The sequence below is a fragment of the Indicator indicator genome, chromosome 21 (assembly GCF_027791375.1).
Source record: "Indicator indicator isolate 239-I01 chromosome 21, UM_Iind_1.1, whole genome shotgun sequence".
NCBI lineage: Eukaryota > Metazoa > Chordata > Aves > Piciformes > Indicatoridae > Indicator > Indicator indicator.
Window position 1 is genome coordinate 13,233,145 of NC_072030.1, and position 16,910 is coordinate 13,250,054.

Below are 16,910 nucleotides of genomic sequence, written 5' to 3' on the forward strand. Positions count from 1 at the left end.
GTTCTGTACAGCTCTTGCCTTCTTTGTATCATGAGAGTGGCTGAAGAAGTGAGAAGTAGTGAAAGCCACATTGAGAGCCGTGGCAGTGACAGGTTCTGTACAAAAAGGGAAGTGGTTCATAGCTAAGTGAGCACACAAAGCTTTCCCCAGGAGGGTGATTGGCTGGCTGAAAGATGTCACATCAAGAAGAACTTTTTAAAGGCTGTCTAACTAGCCCAGCACTGCAGTATGACACCAGGAGTTTATCTGGGCCCCATGTCACAGAATTCAGGTGACCATTTCACCCAGCAGATCCCTACCAGGCAACTGCTGAAAACCAGTCACTGAAATTCCAAGGAACCCACCAAAAGGTGAGAGATTCTGAGATGTCTTTGCCTTTGCTTTCTGTCTGTTGCTTGCTGTCAGGCTTTTGGAGAGGTGATTAGGGGAGAGGAGGAGAACAAAAAAAATGAGGAAGGGACATCAAACATTTTCTTCTCCTGATGCTGGTTAGAGATTGGCTGTAGGTAAGAAATTGTCTTGCTCATTTTCAAGCTAAGGAGAGCTTCATTCTGGGGACCCTTTTCCATGAACAAGTGGAACTGCTCTAAATGCTCCTCAGTAAGATGTCATTATTCAGAGACCTACCACGAGTAGTTTCAGTCTTAGATGATCACTGAAGATCAACTAAGAAAATAGAACAACAAAACTTTCTCTTCATAGTCTAAAACATGCTGTCAAGCTTGTTCAGACTGCTGTGTGCAGACTCCTGTTCTCCAGGCCCTTCTCTGGCCCTGCTCCAGCCCCTCTTGGAGTGAGAAGCCCTAAACTGAACCCAGGATTCAAAGTGTGTTCTCCACAGTGCCCAGTCCCTGTCCTGGTCCTGATGGCCACTGTAGTCTCCTGCATTTATCCTCCCTGTGTGCCTGCAGCAGAAAACAGTGTGTCTGGGGTGCTGAGATGAGCCAAAAATTATTCAATCTGACACATTTTGTGTCTTTATGGAAGTCTCTCTCCATGTATGCTGCAGCTTCATGCATAGACAGAACAAATTCTTCATGCTGGTTGAGCTATGCAATGATTCACATCTTCCCAGCTCTCCCCATTTCAACTTCTTCCTCACTCTCTTCTTCTAACTGTCTCCTGCTGCTTTTCTCTACCTTTTCAAAACTAATAGCTGGTGGGGAGAATGGAAAAAGGAGGTGGTGTTTGACCTCATCAGACAAACAAAAAAAGTGTTAAATCTGTTTTTAAACTTCTCCCCCCCCCAAGATTCTCATTCAGATCCCACTATTGAAAGGGAAGAATCGGTGTGAAGTGCCTGAGGGAATGGGGTGGAATAATAATTTGAGTCATCATTCCAGTGTCCTTTGAGAGTTAGCCTCTCCTCAGCCTCCTCTTCTCCAGGCTGAACAGCCCCAGCTCCTTCAGCTGCTCCTCACAAGATTTGTTCTCTAGACTCTTCGCCAGCTTTGTTGCTTTTCTCTGCACCCTTTCCAGCAACTCAATGTCTGTCCCTCCTTAAATCAAGCTCTGGCTAAAAAGAGCTGGAATAAATCCAGAAACACCACCAGGTCACCATGAGGGAAAGTCCTTTTGGAGTTAGCAGCTCTCTCCTCTCTTGCAGGTCTGCCTGAAATCATTGGTGATGAGTAACTCAGCGACATCAATCTTCCTTCCAACGGCCACCAGCCCGCCCCTGGGGACTAACCACAGTGGAGCTGTGGGAAAGGCAGAGCCCTCCTATACTGTCCTCAAGTTCATGGAGAGCTTCTGCCTCATCAGTGCTGCCTGTGGGATGGTGGGAAATGGCATGGTCCTGTGGTACCTCGGCTTCCGCATCCGGAGGAACCACTTCACCGTCTACATCCTGAACCTGGCCGCTGCTGACTTTGGCTACCTGCTCTGCATCGCCATCGAGACGGTTCAGTACCTGATGCAGTTCAACGTGGGGGTGCAGTTTGGGATATTCCTCTTCCTGGATCTGTTCATGTATGGGACAGGCTTGTACCTCCTGACGGCCATCAGCATCGAGCGGTGCCTCTCTGTCCTCTGTCCAATCTGGTGCCGAAGCCACCGCCCCAAGTGCTTGTCTGGCGTCATCTCCGGCCTGCTCTGGAGCCTCTCCTTGCTGCTGAACACGCTTGGGTACATCCTGTGCACTGTCCGTCCCTCTGCCAGGACCTGCCACCTTCTGCTCATCGCCATTGGAACCTTGGACTTCCTCTTCTGCACGCCCCTCATGCTGCTCTTCAGCCTGACCCTCTTCCTTCGGGTGAAGTGCAGCTCCCAGCGCCTCCAAACCGGCAGGCTCTTCACTGTCATCATGCTCACTGTCCTCTTCTTCCTCATTTTTGCTGTTCCCCTGAGCGTCCTGATCCTTTTTGACTTCTTGGGCTACAAATTTCTCTACTCCCCCGAGATTGGCTTTGTGCTGTCCTGCGTCAACAGCAGCCTCAACCCTGTCATTTACTTCCTTGTGGGGAGCTACAGGGATCGAAGGATCAAGTTCAGGCTCAAGCTGGCATTCCAGAGGGCCTTTGAAGATTCAGCAGATGACAAAGATGAACGGGAAACCCGTGACACAATGACTATGTCCTCCCAGGACCCCACCATGCCTAACACAGTAGCATCAGTCTTGAGCTGAGGACCAATAGCTTACAGAACTGAAGAACTCTGAGGTATTGGACCTTATCTCACCTGACCTTCAGAGCCTCCACTCTAGATCTACCCTTTAGCTACTCATTTTAAGATCCATCTGTGGTTGGTGAAAACATACCAGCAGCTGGACCACAGAATTTATTTGGACTGTACTAGGACCATTTTGCAAGTGACTGTTTCTATTGCGCGGCCATTAAAGGATCTCAGTTTGACAAGGTGAATATCTTGGTGCCTGCATTTCGTCACTGGAATCCCACTCTGCATTTTCAGTTCACAGAATCCCCCAATCCCAGCATGGTGGAGCTCAGCCAGTCCACTCCCCCTGCTAAAGCAGGGCACCCACAGCAGCTTGCCCAGGAGCACAATGGCCAGGGGGGATTGGAAGCTCTCCATACAAGGAGACTCCAAAGCCTCCCTGGGCAGCCTGCTGCAGGGCTCCAGCACTCTCACACCAAAGTTTCTCCTCATTTCAGGTAGAATCTCCTGGGTTCCAGTTTGTGCCCTCTGCCCTTTGTCTTGTCCCTGGTCTGTATCCATCCTCTCGCCCCACACAGCTCCTTTAGCTCTTGCCAAGCATTGAGCAGGTCCCCTCTGGGGCTGCTCTTCTCCAGGCTCTCAGCCCTTGCTCCTCACAGAGATACTCCAGGCCCCTCAGCATCTTCAAAGCCTCCACTGGACTCTCTCCAGTACTTCTCTGTCTGTGTTCAGCCAGGAAGCCCAGAATTGGGTTCAAGTTGTACAGCAATCAGCAACCCTCATGACTTCTAATCTTCTCAGAGTAGAGGAAACAACTAACAGAAAGAAACTTTGGGAGATAAGCAGTACAGAAAACATCTTGGTTTTTTTTTTTTTTGCTGACAGATGTTGTTATTTTGGATAGATTGGTTGTCTCCTGGTCATCATATGAATATTAGCTACTCCTTAATTGGTTTTATTGTTCTCTCTTCTTAATTGATGAAGCTCATGGATATTTGGCTGAGGGAACTGGAATTTAGTCTGGAAAAGAGGAGGCTGAGAGGAGACCTCATTGCTCTCTACAGCTCCCTGAAAGAAGGTTGGAGTGAGGTGGAGTTTGGCCTCTTCTCCCTAGTATCAGGTGATAGAGTGAAAGGAAATGGCCTGAAATTGTGCCAGGAGAGGTTTAGGTTGGAGATTAGGAAAAATTTCTTTCCTGTAAGAGTGGTCAAGGATTGGAACAGGCTGCCCAGGGAGGTGGTGGAGTCACCATCCCTGGAAGTGTTCAAGAAACGTGTGGACATGGCACTTGGGGACACGGTTTAGTGGCCATGGTGGTGTTAAGTTGATGGTTGGACTCAATGATCTTAGAGGGCTTTTCCAACCAGCACAATTCTATGATTGTCTCCATCTTAAAATCCTACCTTGGTCAATTGTGCCTATCCCAGAGCTTCCTTAGGATGTGTTCCCATCCTAGGTGTGCTTTGCATGAAAGCAGCAATCTATGCATCATCCATTTTCTGGGAGGTTCCTCAGAAAAAGGAAGAAACTGAGAAGAACCAGAAACGCTGATTGCACAATGTGGAGAGGGAACTGAATTACTGGTGAAAACCTCACTAAGCATGAGACAAATCCTCATGAAAATAAACAAAGAGGAAAATGGAGACAGAAAATGGGGACTGGACCCGAGAAATAATGTTTTATTTAAGACAGAGGAAGAACCTTCAAGGCAGTACGTGCTGAAAGGGGGCAGAGAAGCCAAATTTCTTTTAGAAGAGCTAATTCCAGCTGTTAGGCTGGCATCTCACAGCTGCAGGTCGATAACAATTCCTCCAGGGATGCCAGAAGGAGCAGGACCAGCCCCTGTGTGACTCACCCAACTACACACAGGGATTTAGCACTTTGGAGATACATTTCTTCTTCTGCCCTGTCCAAGCAGATCCTTTGTCATGCAAAGCCTTCATACTGTCCCCATTGCCCCTTTCCACCTGTACCTCCATCCATCCTGGCACCTCTTTGATCTGCATCCCAGCGTAGATGTTCATCTTTGCCATACCAACACTCATCTCTCCCATGCTTAGCAAGCTCCAGGGCTCAGCTGCTCCTCCTGAGTTCATTGTGTCCAATGAATAAGCCTTCTAAAACTTGCTTGGCAGTCAAATGAACAGCAAAGATGAAGCAGCTGGTGAGAAGCTCTATGTACAGCATCCTGGAGGACATCTGGGTGAGGAATACTGGGGTTTGAGGAGTAGGACTATTTGACAACAGTGTCAGGGTGGAGAATGAGGGAACTCAAAAAGTCTGAATACATTGCCTCAGCAAGCCCTTAGGTAAAACTTAAAACAAATGGAAGTTAAGCAGATGAAAAAACAAAGCAAAGCCCAGAGCTCCCCCAAAACAGCACCTGAGAAATGGTGAAGGAGGTGGCATTGATAGCAGGTCGAGAAGAGGACAGAGAAACATCATACCACACTGGCTGCTGTCAGGTGATAAGATCTGACAGAAGAAGGAGATCAGCTGCAGAGATGATCACATCTGGGAAGTCCAAATGAAAACTGTCCTGCAGTGTAGAGAGCCAAATCTACAGAGCCAAACATCCCATGGACTCCATCATACAAGGATTCATGAAACACAGAGAAGCTTGTTGTGTTGGTGTCCTCCTGGCAACAGACACCCCAAAACACCACACAACTCAGCTGCTGAGGCACAGGACACAGAGTTTATTGGCTGGGGCGCTGCAGTGGGGAACACAGCCTGGGCACAGCCTGTCTGCCAGGCTCCACATCTCCAGACCTCCTCACCAGCAAGGTCTCAGACACTGGTCTCCACCACAGCATCCCCAGGCACCTGGCTCCTCTCCTCACTCATGGCTTCCTCTTCAAACAGCCTTTGGAAGGCAGCTCTGACGGAGCATTGGATCCGACGCTGCCGGCAGCTCCCCAGCAGAAAGTAAAGGGCTGGATAGGTGCTGGAGCTCAGCACAGCCACCAGAGAAGTTGTAATTTCTGGAAATAATTCATGTGAAATGGGAACACTCTGAAAAACCTCTACACTGAAAGGAATAGAAAGGGCAAACAAGAAGAAGATCACATCGAGCAGGACAGTGACAGAAAGTTTCCCTGCGTGTCGTCTCTGTGTGCCACATCGGAGTTTGATGGACAGGGCCAGGTCAGAAACCAGCATCACTGATGATAAAATGATGGAAATTGTGAGGTCTACACCATCAAATGTCATCTCATAGCTTCCAGCAAAGGTAGAGCTAAGCCACATGGAGGAAACAAAAAGTCCAGCGAGAGCCCAGAGCACCCCACACACAATGCCTGAGCAGTTCTTTGGGCGGTGGCGCTGGTACCAGGTTGGGAACAAAACAGAGAGACATCTCTCCACACTGATGGCTGTCAGGAGACCCAGGCTGGTGAGGTCAAGGAAGTGGCACAGAAATTTAACTGCAAATACAAAATCTTTGTAGAAAGGGAAAAAAATATACAAACAAAGCAAGGTGAAACTCAAAGTGGCCAACATGAGCAGAAAAAACAGGAGAGTCAGGGAGAAGTCAGCAACAGCTAGATGTAGGATGTAGGTGGTGAAAGGGTTCTGTTTCATATAGAAGCCCAGGAACCACACAACTAAACCGTTCCCCACAAGGCCACAGCCAGAAATCCCCATGCACACAGCAGCAAACACCATCAGAGCCCTGGGTACCCTCGAGCAGTTGTATTCAGTACCTTCCCCATAGTCCATATATCCAGAAGTCAAGCTGCTCAGAGAGGGGTCTGCTGTGATGGTCTCCTCCATGGTGAATGACCCTGCCTTGCGTGGCTGCCTTCTCCCTCTGCCACCTTCACCTCCTAGGAGAGACAGCAAAGAAGGACAAGAGGGGCTTTGGTGTTCTCAGAACTTGTCATCCTTCCCTATGAGCCCAAGCCAGCCCCAGGAAGGACCTCAAACAATGCTGTACCCAGGAAAGGCTCCCATTTCTCCAGTATCTCCATTGCCAGGGGGCATCTCCCACCTGCTGATCCCCAGCCTCCTACCTCCTGCTGCTCCTGGGAACAGTGTTGCTGCTGCAGGAGCTCCAGCACACAGGGCCTCTGTGGAGCTTCCAGCCTTGGCAATAAAGAAAGGATGGTGATTGCTGCACCCTGCTCTGCATCAGCCTCCTTCTTCTTGCCTCAGGAGCAGACCTTTGCCCAGAGATCAAGTCCTGTGGTCAGGACTCACCCCTCACAATCTCATCACATCAGTGACAGCTTCCCCTCACATGTCCCATGGACAGTGATCTTGTCAGTAGGAGTGGGACACGTCACCCATTTCTCTCCCCTGCTACCCTCTAGCTTTGTTCCACATGTGAGGGGCTTCTCCTGTCAAGATTGCGCACCTGGTGCTGGAGCAGGAGACCCTCCACATTGAGCCATCTCCAGTGTGTGGGTATCGACAGCATGAGGGCTTCACCTGCTGCCTCTGGTGAAAGTCCCCATGTGAGGAGCAGCCTCAGAGCTTGTGTCTGTGGTTCCAAAAGGCATGCAAGTGGGACTTTAGCTGCAAGGTTCTTGTCTCTGAGAACCTCATGGAGAGAAAAGGGACAGCTTGGAGCACCATGGAAACAGCTCAAATTTCTTTCTTTTTAAATTTCCAATTCTATTTATTCCTTTGTGCTTTCATTCCTTTTCTTCCTCATTTTCTATCTCTCCATCTCTCTCACACACACTCTCTTTATCAGGTTCCTTCTCTCTTTCTCATTCTCCAAACTCATCCAAGCTCAACCCCATCTCTCACTCTACACCACAGCACCCACCACCACCTTTGGACTTGCCCATTTCTCCAACCATTTGGGCACAACCCTGTCTTGCTTGCATAGCAGAGCTGGGGAAGTTTCCCTATGGGCCCCATGTGTCAGACCTGCCCCAGGCAAGAGAGCCCCAAAACACCACACAACTCATCTGCTGAGCCACAGGACACAGAGTTTATTGGCTGGGGCCAGGGCAGGGACAAGCATTACAGTGAGGAACACAGCACAGGCACAGCCTGTCTGCCAGGCTACACATCTCCAGGCCTCCTCATCAGCAGGGCTTCATAGAATGCTCTCCACCACAGCAACCCCAGGGTCCTGGCTCCTCTTCCTACTTGTGGCTTCCTCTTCAAACACTCTTTGGAAGGAAGCTTTCATGGAATGCTGGAAACGGCACTGCTCACAACTCCCCACCAGGAAATAAAAAAATGGTTTGATGGAGCTGTTCAGTGAGGCCAGCAGAAAAGATATTACTGATGAAATTTCTGGAAATAACACATATAAATCTGGAAGATAGAGGAAAACCTCTACAATGAAAGGAATACCAAGGGCAAAATAGAAGATGACACTGAGCAGGACAGCAATATCGAGTTTCCCTGGGGGTCTTCTCTGTGAGCCACACCGGAGTTTGATGAACAGGGCCAGGTTGGAAACCAGCATCAGTGATGACAAAATGGTGCAGATTGCAATAACTACTCCAGCATAGCTTCTAGCAAAGGAAGAGCTAAGATACCTCAAGAAATAAAAAAGTACAGTAAGACCTACTACCACCAAAAAGATAATGTTAGAGAAGTGCTTTTGGCAGCGGCGGTCATACCTGGTTGGAAACCAAACAGCCAGGCACTGCTCCACGCTCACTACTGCCAGCAGACCCAGGCTGCTGAGGCCAAAGAACTGGCACAGAGCTGCAGCTAAAAATACCAAATCCAAGTAGGATGAAATTGAATCATTAAAACAAAATGCAGGTAAGTTCAGGACGGCCAACATGAGCAGAAAACACACAACGAGCAGGAAAAAGTCCACAGAAGCTAGATTTCTGATCGTGGTAGTGACACGGTTCAGCTTCATGTGGCAGCCCAGGAACCACACGACTAAGACATTTCCCATTAGTCCACAAGGAGAAATCACCATGCACACAACAGCAATTGCCTTCAATTCAGGTAATACAAAGCAGGGGTGTTCGGTATTTCCCCCATAGTCCACATAGTCAGAACTCAAGTTGCTCAGAAAAGAGTCTGTTGTGGTGGTCTCCTCCATGGTGAATGACCCTTCCTCATGTGGCTGCCTTCTCCCTCTGCCACCACCTCCTAGGAGAGACAGGAAGGGGAAAGAAAGGAGGCACGTTCCTGTTATTAGTGCTTGTCCCTCTGACCATGATCCCAGGCCAGCCCCAGGCTTCCCCACGAAGGACCTCAACCTATGTTGTGCCCAGGACAGGCTCCCACCCCTCCAGTTCTCTCCCTAGCCAGGAAGCATTTCCCACCTATTCGTCCCTGTAAAAGGTTAATACAATCTGCCCTCCCTCCCTCCTCCTCCCGTTTCTCCCTTCCTCTGGCAGGGGTTAAACGAGAGGGCTGCAGGCAGAGATTCAGTCCAGAGAAATGGAAATTTGCTGCTCTCTTGCAGGGGTATCGGTTCACATAAAAGAGACAGGGGGAGCGGAAAGAAGAAGAAGCAAAATACCTGATGGGTTGCACAAGCCCCCGCGCCATGGGCAGACCGCTCCAAGCCGCGTACAAAACCGAAAGCGAAAGGCACAGAACACCCAAGCCCGAAGCGTACAGCAGCGCCCCACAGTGGTGTCGCAGAGACGATGCAGCTGAAACTAATACAGTCCCTGAACTGCCTCCTGGTGCTTGCCCTGCGGGAGCTCTATGGCACAGACCCTCTGGGGAGCTTGCCAGGAAAAAAAGGATGTTGCTGGCTGCTGGGGACACCCACTCTGCTTCAGCTTGCTTCTCCATGCCTGAGGAGCAGACCTATGCCCACACATCCCTCCTGTCTTCAAGAGACTGCCCTCACAATCTTGTAACTTCAATGACGGCTTCCCCTCACATGTCCCATGGATGATGATCTTGTCAGTGGCAGTTGGCCAAGTCACTGCCTCTGTCTCCTCCTGCTGTCCTCCAGTTTTGCTTCACCACATGAGTGACTTCTGGTTTCCATGGTGTGTACCTGCTGCTGGACCAAGAGATCCTCCACACCAGGCCATCACCAGTGTGTGGACATCAACATCATAAGGGCTTCACCTGCTGCCTTGGGTGAAAGTCCCCAGGTGAAGAGTAACCTCAGATCTGGTGTCTGTAGTTCACTGAGGCTGGAAATGGGACTTGAGCTGCAAGAGTCTTGTCTCTGTGAACCTCATTCATCAAATCCATGGAGGCAGCTCACTTTGTTCTCTCTTGAACTTGAAAATTATTTTTTTCCATTGTCCTTTCCTTTCCTACTTTCCTGGTGGGGAGCTGCTAGTTTCCAGTGCTCCATCAGAGTTGCCTTCCAAAGACTGCATAGGAAGTGTCAAGCAAGCAGAGCAGCCAGGTGCTTGGATAGCAGCAGAGTCCCCTCAACAGCAGCCAGTGAGGTGGAACAGTGGCCTCGTCTCCACTTGCCGTGAGAAGTCACCAGTGTCCAGGCACAGAACAGCACAAGAGCTTTGCCCACTGCCTCTAATCACGTCCCTGACACCCACGGGTCTCCTCTGAGATTACATTTCATGGGGTGCTTTTATCTACAAGGGCTTCCTGTCACACAAGCTCATCCTTTAGCACCACAAGGACTGGCATTTCCGTTGCTTCTTTCCTCTCCCTCCTCAATGTCTTTTCCATCTTCCAAATACCTCTTCTTGGGAGTTATTGCCTATGCTTGTCATCCCCAAGTCTGATGTCCTCCAAGGATGATTTTGATTTCGTGTGGTAAACAGATGGTAAGGAACGTGGTCAACAGTCTGTTTAGGGAATCCAGCCTGGAGCTGTAGGAGTTGGAACCAAAGATAGAGTTGAAACAAGGCTGGAGCATAGCCTCAAGGTCCATCCAGGAGAAGAAAATGGAGGCAGGTCTTCAGATAGATGCAATTCCTCCATAGCTCAGGCAAAACCTGGTTGCTCAGGACAGGCCCTAACCAGAGCCTCTTGTCCCATAAGCAGGGGATGAATGGGTAGAGTCAAAGCAAGTAAGGCTGGCTCTTGCCCTCAGGACCTTGGAAGGGAGAATCAGAGTGCCTTACATGGACATTTTAGTCTGTGATATTGTTCAGTCATAATTCAGCAGATTAAGTCCCTTCATTTCCCTTTCTCACAGATCCAAGCCTATAAAGCCCAGGTCTTCCTTGTCCTTCAGTGACAACATCTGTTTTTCTTTCTTCACCTCTACTGTGACAAACACATCACAATACCATCAGACTGGTTTGGGTTGGAGGGGACCTTAAAGATCATCTAGGTCAAACTCACTGCCATTGGCAAGGACACCTCCTACTAGACGAGGTTGCCTAAGGCCCCATCCAGCTTGGCTTTGAACACTTCCAAAGCTGGACCCTCCACAACTTCACTGGGCACTGAGCAAAACCCTCATGCTGTTGCCCACCTGCCCATCAGTGGTTTCCCACTGGTGAGGGTCACTGGCTGATTTCTGTCAGCTTTCTGCCTCCTGTGTTGACTGATCGAGCTTTCCCCATACAGTCAAGTGATGCTGCTGGGAAGTAACAGGAGAGAAGATTGCTTCACAAAACTGTCCTCAGACCTTCCTGCTCAGGGGTAATGTCCCCTTCCCACACTTCCCTCTTTGTATGTGAATCACCTGGCCAGCATCATTCCTCACTGACGTGAAGGTTCTCCCCCTTCCTTAGCCTCCAAGCTAAATGTTATCTCAGCACACATTCTCTCCTATGGTTTAGAGGTGATATCAAAGCTACTAGCATCACATTCCAAGTTTAGGCATGCATTTTGAAGAAGACTGTGAGACGGTGAAGTACCCATAGGGAGAGCTTGGATAACCAGGTAGACAAAGTGGAAGAAGAAGTCCTTCACATACTCAGATGAAGCTGGAAGGGAGCAGAGGATACAAAGGATGCAAAGGCAGTGACATAGCCAGCTACTACTGACAAGATCACTGTCCATGGGACATGTGAGGGGAAGCTGTCACTGATGTGATGAGATTGTGAGGGGAGTCTCTTCAGCACAGCAAGTGATCTGTAGGCAAAGGTCTGCTTGCTCCACCGGCATGAAGAAGGAGGCTGAAGCAGAGCAGGTGGCCTCAGCAACCATCATCAATCTCTTTGTCTTATCAGGCCTGGAAGCTCCACAGAGGCCCTGTGTGCTGGAGCTCCTGCAGCAGCAGCACAGGAGTTCCAAGAGGTAGGAGACTGGAAATATGCAGGTGAGTGATACCTCCTATCCAGGGAGAGGATAGAATGGGTGGACACCGGTCATAAGCATGACAGGCAACAGAGTTCTTCATCAAGCAGCTTGGGAATGCTGTGGGGTTGTGAGGAAAGTTGGCAAGTGCTGAGAACAGCAACGTTCCTCAATGCCTTCTCCCTCTTAGTCTCTCCTAGGACGTGGTGGGAGAAAGAGAAGGCAGCCACGCAGGGCAGGGGAGGAGACCATGGTGCCTGGGGTGAGGAGAGGAGCCAGGTGCCTGGGGATGCCGTGATGGAGACCAGTGTCTGAGACCCTGCTGGCGAGGAGACCTGGAGGTGTGGAGCCTGGCAGACAGGTGGCACACTCCAAGTGCTTTCATTGCCTCAGACAGTGCTACTGAAGGGCCGGTGTGCACATGGCGCTCTGTAGAGCCCTGGGGTGGAGGGAGTGGGGGGGAAAGGGCAGCCTTCCAGGGAAGCAGGAGGGATCAGGGGGCCGGAGGAAGCCGCTCGGCTCCGCTCTCCTCCTTCCTCTTTATTCCGCCGCTCCGCACTGCCTACTCTGCACGGCCCCGCACCTCTCCGTTCGCCACTGCCTGCGTGTCTAGAGGGTTCCGCGGCAGGTAGCCACCGGGAGCCTCTCCGCTCCCAGCGCCGTCGCCGCTCCGCCTGGCCCCGCTCGCTGCCTGCGCCCCAGTCACAAGCCACGAAGCGCGGTCCTGCTCCTCACCACCAAGAAACTTAGAACTGCTGCTGCGACAATGCCACCATGTTGAAGGCAGGGAAATGGTGATATCCCTCTTCTTGGATGTGTGTTTTCACCACTGATTTTCCCTCCCCTTTTCCCTCTGCTCCGGTTTCGATCTAATAAACTCAGTTCATCAGCCGCTTGGCGTCGTTTCACCTTCATTTACTCCAAGGCAATCCTTTGAACCCTAACACGGCTGCCCCCAACCCGCTGCTGGCCAGGGTTGGGAAGGGGAGCACCAGGTCATGACAAGAGGCTGTGCCTGGGCTGTGTTCCCCACTGCAATGCCTACCTATACCCTGGCCTCAGCCCAGAAACTCTGTGTCCTCTGGCTGAGCAGATGAGTTGTGTGGTGTTTTGGGGCTTCTTATGCCTAAGGCACGACTGTCATATGGGGCCCAGGGGAAGCCTTCCCCAGCTCTGTTGATCAATCAAGGCAGGGCTGTGCCCAAAGGACTGGGGAAATGAGCAAATTAAAGAGTGGTGGTGTGTGGTGTGGGATATGTGTTATGGGGAGGGAGAGATGGGGTGAGCTTGTTCGGAGAATGAGAAAGAGGGAGAGAAAGCTGAGAAAGAGGCTGTGACAGCAAGAAATGGAGAGAAACAGAGGGAGAAAGCAAGCAAAAAAGAAAAAGAAAGGAAGACACAAGGAATAAATAGAATTGGAAGGTTACAAAGAAACAGAGAGCAAAGTGAGCTGTCTCCATCATGCTTATGCATGAGGTTTGCAGAGACAAGACTCTTGCAGATCAGGTCCCACTTCCAGTGCTATGGAACCAGTCACAAGCTCTGAGGCTATTCCTCAGCTGGGGACTTTCACCAGAGGCAGCAGGTGAAGCCCTTATGCTGTCAGTGCTGCCACACTGGTGATGGCCCAGTGTGGAGGGTCTCTTGGTCCAGCAGCAGGCACACACACTGTTAGCCAGAAGCCCCTCACACGGTGGGATGGACCTGGAGGACGGCAGGAGGAGACAAAGAGGGTGGCATTGCCAGCTGCTACTGACAAGATCATTATCCATGGGACACGTGAGGGGAAGCTGTCACTGATGTGATGAGATTGTGAGGGGAGTCTCTTGAGCACAGGATGTGATCTGTGGGCAAAGATCTGCTCCTCAGGCACGAAGAAGGAGGCTGAATTGCAGCAGGTGTCCCCAGCAGCCCTCATCAATCTCTTTGTCCTGTCAGGCCTGGAAGCTCCACAGAGGCCCTGTGTGCTGGAGCTCCTGCAGCAGCAGCGTCAATCCCAGGAGCTGCAAGAGGCAGGAGACAGTACCTGGGCAGGTGAGTGATGCCTCCTGTGCAGGGAGAGGATTGGATGGGTGGGTGCTGCTCATAAGCATGAGAGGTGACAGGGTGCTGCATTGAGCAGCTTGGGGGTGGTGTGGGGTTGTGAGGGAAGATGGCAAGTGCTGAGAACAGCAATGTTCCTCATTGCCTTCTTAGTCTCTCCTAGGACGTGGTGGGAGAAGATAAGGCAGCCACACAGGGCAGAATCTCTAGCCATGGAGGAGACCATCACAACAGACTCTCACCAGGATACATGACTACAACATATCCAGAACCTGAAGAATATAATTACAATTGGTGTGAAACCCCAAGCTTTACTGTCTTGATAATTTCAGGTGTCTGTATTTGCATCTCCTTGTGTGGACTTGTGGGGAATGTGGTGGTTGTGTGGCTCCTGGGCTTCCGCATGAAACAGAATCCCTTCACTGTCTATGTCCTGAACCTGGCCATCGCTGACTTGTGTCTGCTTCTGATCCTTCTTGTCAAATTTACATTACACCTTCTTTCAGCAGTCTATTGTGTTGACTATGATAATTTTCAGTTTACAAGGCGTATCCTGTTCTTTCTGTTCCTGTTTTGCTATTTGGCTGGCATGTATCTGCTGACAGCCATGAGCGTGGAGCGGTGCCTGGCTGCTTTGTTCCCAGTTTGGTACCGGTGCCACCGCTCAAAGCACTGCTCAGCTATCATGTGTGGGGTGCTCTGGGCTCTAGCTGCACTTTTTGTTTCTTTGCTGTTTCTTGCTTGTCCTTTCAGGAGACAGTGTTACCACACCCAAACAGTTTTAAGCATAGTGAATATCGCCCTGTTTGCTTCCATCCCATTGCTTTCCAACCTGGCCCTGTTCATCAAACTCCGATGTGGCTCCCAGAGACGACACCCAGGGAAACTCTATGTTGCTGTCCTGCTCAGTGTCCTTTTCCTGGTTGTCTTAGGGTTTCCCTTCAGTCTGGAGATTTTCCTTACTTATTTTTATCCACATGTGTTTTATATTTCTTTTTTGCTGGCCTCACTGAACAGCTCCATCAATCCTGTCATTTACTTCTTGGTGGGGAGCTGCCATGTTCCTCATTGCCTTCTCCGTCTTAGTCTCTCCTAGGACGTGCTGGGAGAAAGAGAAGGCAGCCACGCAGGGCAGGGTCACTCACTATGGAGGACACCATCACAACAGACCTCTCTCCAGGATACGTGACTCCAACATATGCAGAACCTCAAAAACATAATTATGATTGGTATAAAATACCAGAATATGACATCTTGATAATTTTAGGTGTCTGTATTTGCATCTCTGCATGTGGACTTGTGGGGAATGTGGTGGTTGTGTGGCTCCTGGGCTTCCGCATGAAGCTGAATCCCTTCACTGTCTATGTCCTGAACCTGGCCATTGCTGACTTCTGTCTGCTCCTGGTCCGTCTTGCAAAATTTATGCTATCCATTATTTCATGGGTCTCTTACATTGACTATGAGGTGTTCCATTTAGCAGATGATAGCCTGTTCTTTCTGTTCATGTTTTGTTATGTGGCTGGCATGTATCTGCTGACAGCCATCAGCGTGGAGCGGTGCCTGGCTGCTTTGTTCCCAGTTTGGTATCGGTGCCACCGCTCAAAGCACTGCTCAGCCATCCTGTGTGCGGTGCTCTGGGCTCTAGCTGCACTTTTTGATGTTCTTGTGTTTTTTGCTTATGCTTTCCGTAGCAGGTTTAACCACGTCATATATGTTTTATGTGTTGTGAAATTAGCCTTGTTGGCTTCCATCCCATTGCTTTCCAACCTGGCCCTGTTCATCAAACTCCAATGTGGCTCCCAGAGACGACACCCAGGGAAACTCTATGTTGCTGTCCTGCTCAGTGTTCTCTTCCTGTTTCTCTTAGGCTTTCCCTTCAGTGTGGAGATTTTCCTTTTTCAGTTTTATGGACATAAATTTTATATTTCTTTTTTGCTGGCCTCACTGAACAGCTCCATCAATCCTGTCATTTACTTCCTAGTAGGGAGCTGCCGGCAACACCGGTTCCAATGCTCCCTCAAAGCTGCCTTCCAAAGGCTGTTTGAAGAGGGAGCCGCGAGTGAGGAGAGGAGCCAGGTGCCCGGGGATGCCGTGATGGAGACCAGTGTCTGAGACCCTGCTGGCGAGGAGACCTGGAGGTGTGGAGCCTGGCAGACAGGTGGCACACTCCAAGTGCTTTCATTGCCTCAGACAGTGCTACTGAAGGGCCGGTGTGCACATGGTGCTCTGTAGAGCCCTGGGGTGGAGGGAGTGGGGGGGAAAGGGCAGCCTTCCAGGGAAGCAGGAGGGATCAGGGGGCCGGAGGAAGCCACTCGGCTCCGCTCTCCTCCTGCCCCCTTCCCCCTCCGCTCCGCACTGCCTACTCTGCACGGCCCCGCACCTCTCCGTTCGCCACTGCCTGCGTGTCTAGAGGGTTCCGCGGCAGGTAGCCACCGGGAGCCTCTCCGCTCCCAGCGCCGTCGCCGCTCCGCCTGGCCCCGCTCGCTGCCTGCGCCCCAGTCACAAGCCACGAAGCGCGGTCCTGCTTCCCGTCCCCGCCGAGAAACTTTGAACTGCTGCTGCGACAATGCCACCATGTTGAAGGCAGGGAAATGGTGATATCCCTCTTCTTGGATGTGTGTTTTCACCACTGATTTTCCCTCCCCTTTTCCCTCTGCTCCGATTTCGATCTAATAAACTCAGTTCATCAGCCGCTTGGCGTCGTTTCACTTTCATTTACTCCAAGGCAATCCTTTGAACCCTAACACGGCTGCCCCCAACCCGCTGCTGGCCAGGGTTGGGAAGGGGAGCACCAGGTCATGACAAGAGGCTGTGCCTGGGCTGTGTTCCCCACTGCAATGCCTACCTATACCCTGGCCCCAGCCCAGAAACTCTGTGTCCTCTGGCTGAGCAGATGAGTTGTTTGGTGTTTTGGGGCTCTCCTGCCTGGGGCAGGTCTGACACATGGGGCCCAGGGGAAGCCTTCCCCAGCTCTGTTGATCAAGCAAAGCAGGGCTGTGCCCAGAGGGCTGGAGAAATGGGCAAGGTCAAGTGTGGTGTTGTGTGGTGTGGGATTATGTGTTATGGGGAGGGAGAGATGGGGTGAGCTTGTTTGGAGAATGAGAAAGAGGGAGAGAAAGCTGAGAACGAGGCTG

At 50.8% G+C, this 16,910-nt stretch overlaps 4 protein-coding genes across 4 annotated transcripts; 3 read left to right on the forward strand and 1 right to left on the reverse strand.

Moving 5' to 3' along the window:
* Positions 1 to 1,627: 1,627 nt before the first annotated feature.
* On the forward strand, positions 1,628 to 2,626 carry LOC128974214 (proto-oncogene Mas-like). The gene has a single exon (XM_054390766.1). The coding sequence runs from the start codon at positions 1,628 to 1,630 to the stop codon at positions 2,624 to 2,626; it is 999 nt and encodes a 332-aa protein (XP_054246741.1).
* Positions 2,627 to 5,406: 2,780 nt separating this feature from the next.
* LOC128974215 (proto-oncogene Mas-like) lies at positions 5,407 to 14,028 on the reverse strand. The gene is made up of 4 exons (XM_054390767.1): positions 14,019 to 14,028; positions 12,317 to 12,457; positions 11,352 to 11,420; positions 5,407 to 6,443 (listed from the first exon to the last, which is right to left on the reverse strand). Exons 1-4 carry the CDS (start codon positions 14,026 to 14,028, stop codon positions 5,407 to 5,409), a joined length of 1,257 nt encoding a protein of 418 aa, XP_054246742.1.
* Positions 14,027 to 14,872, forward strand: LOC128974216 (proto-oncogene Mas-like). The gene has a single exon (XM_054390768.1). It carries the CDS (start codon positions 14,027 to 14,029, stop codon positions 14,870 to 14,872), a length of 846 nt encoding a protein of 281 aa, XP_054246743.1.
* A 50-nt stretch (positions 14,873 to 14,922) lies between these two features.
* On the forward strand, positions 14,923 to 15,888 carry LOC128974217 (mas-related G-protein coupled receptor member X1-like). The gene has a single exon (XM_054390769.1). It carries the CDS (start codon positions 14,923 to 14,925, stop codon positions 15,886 to 15,888), a length of 966 nt encoding a protein of 321 aa, XP_054246744.1.
* The last annotated feature ends 1,022 nt before the right edge of the window (positions 15,889 to 16,910 follow it).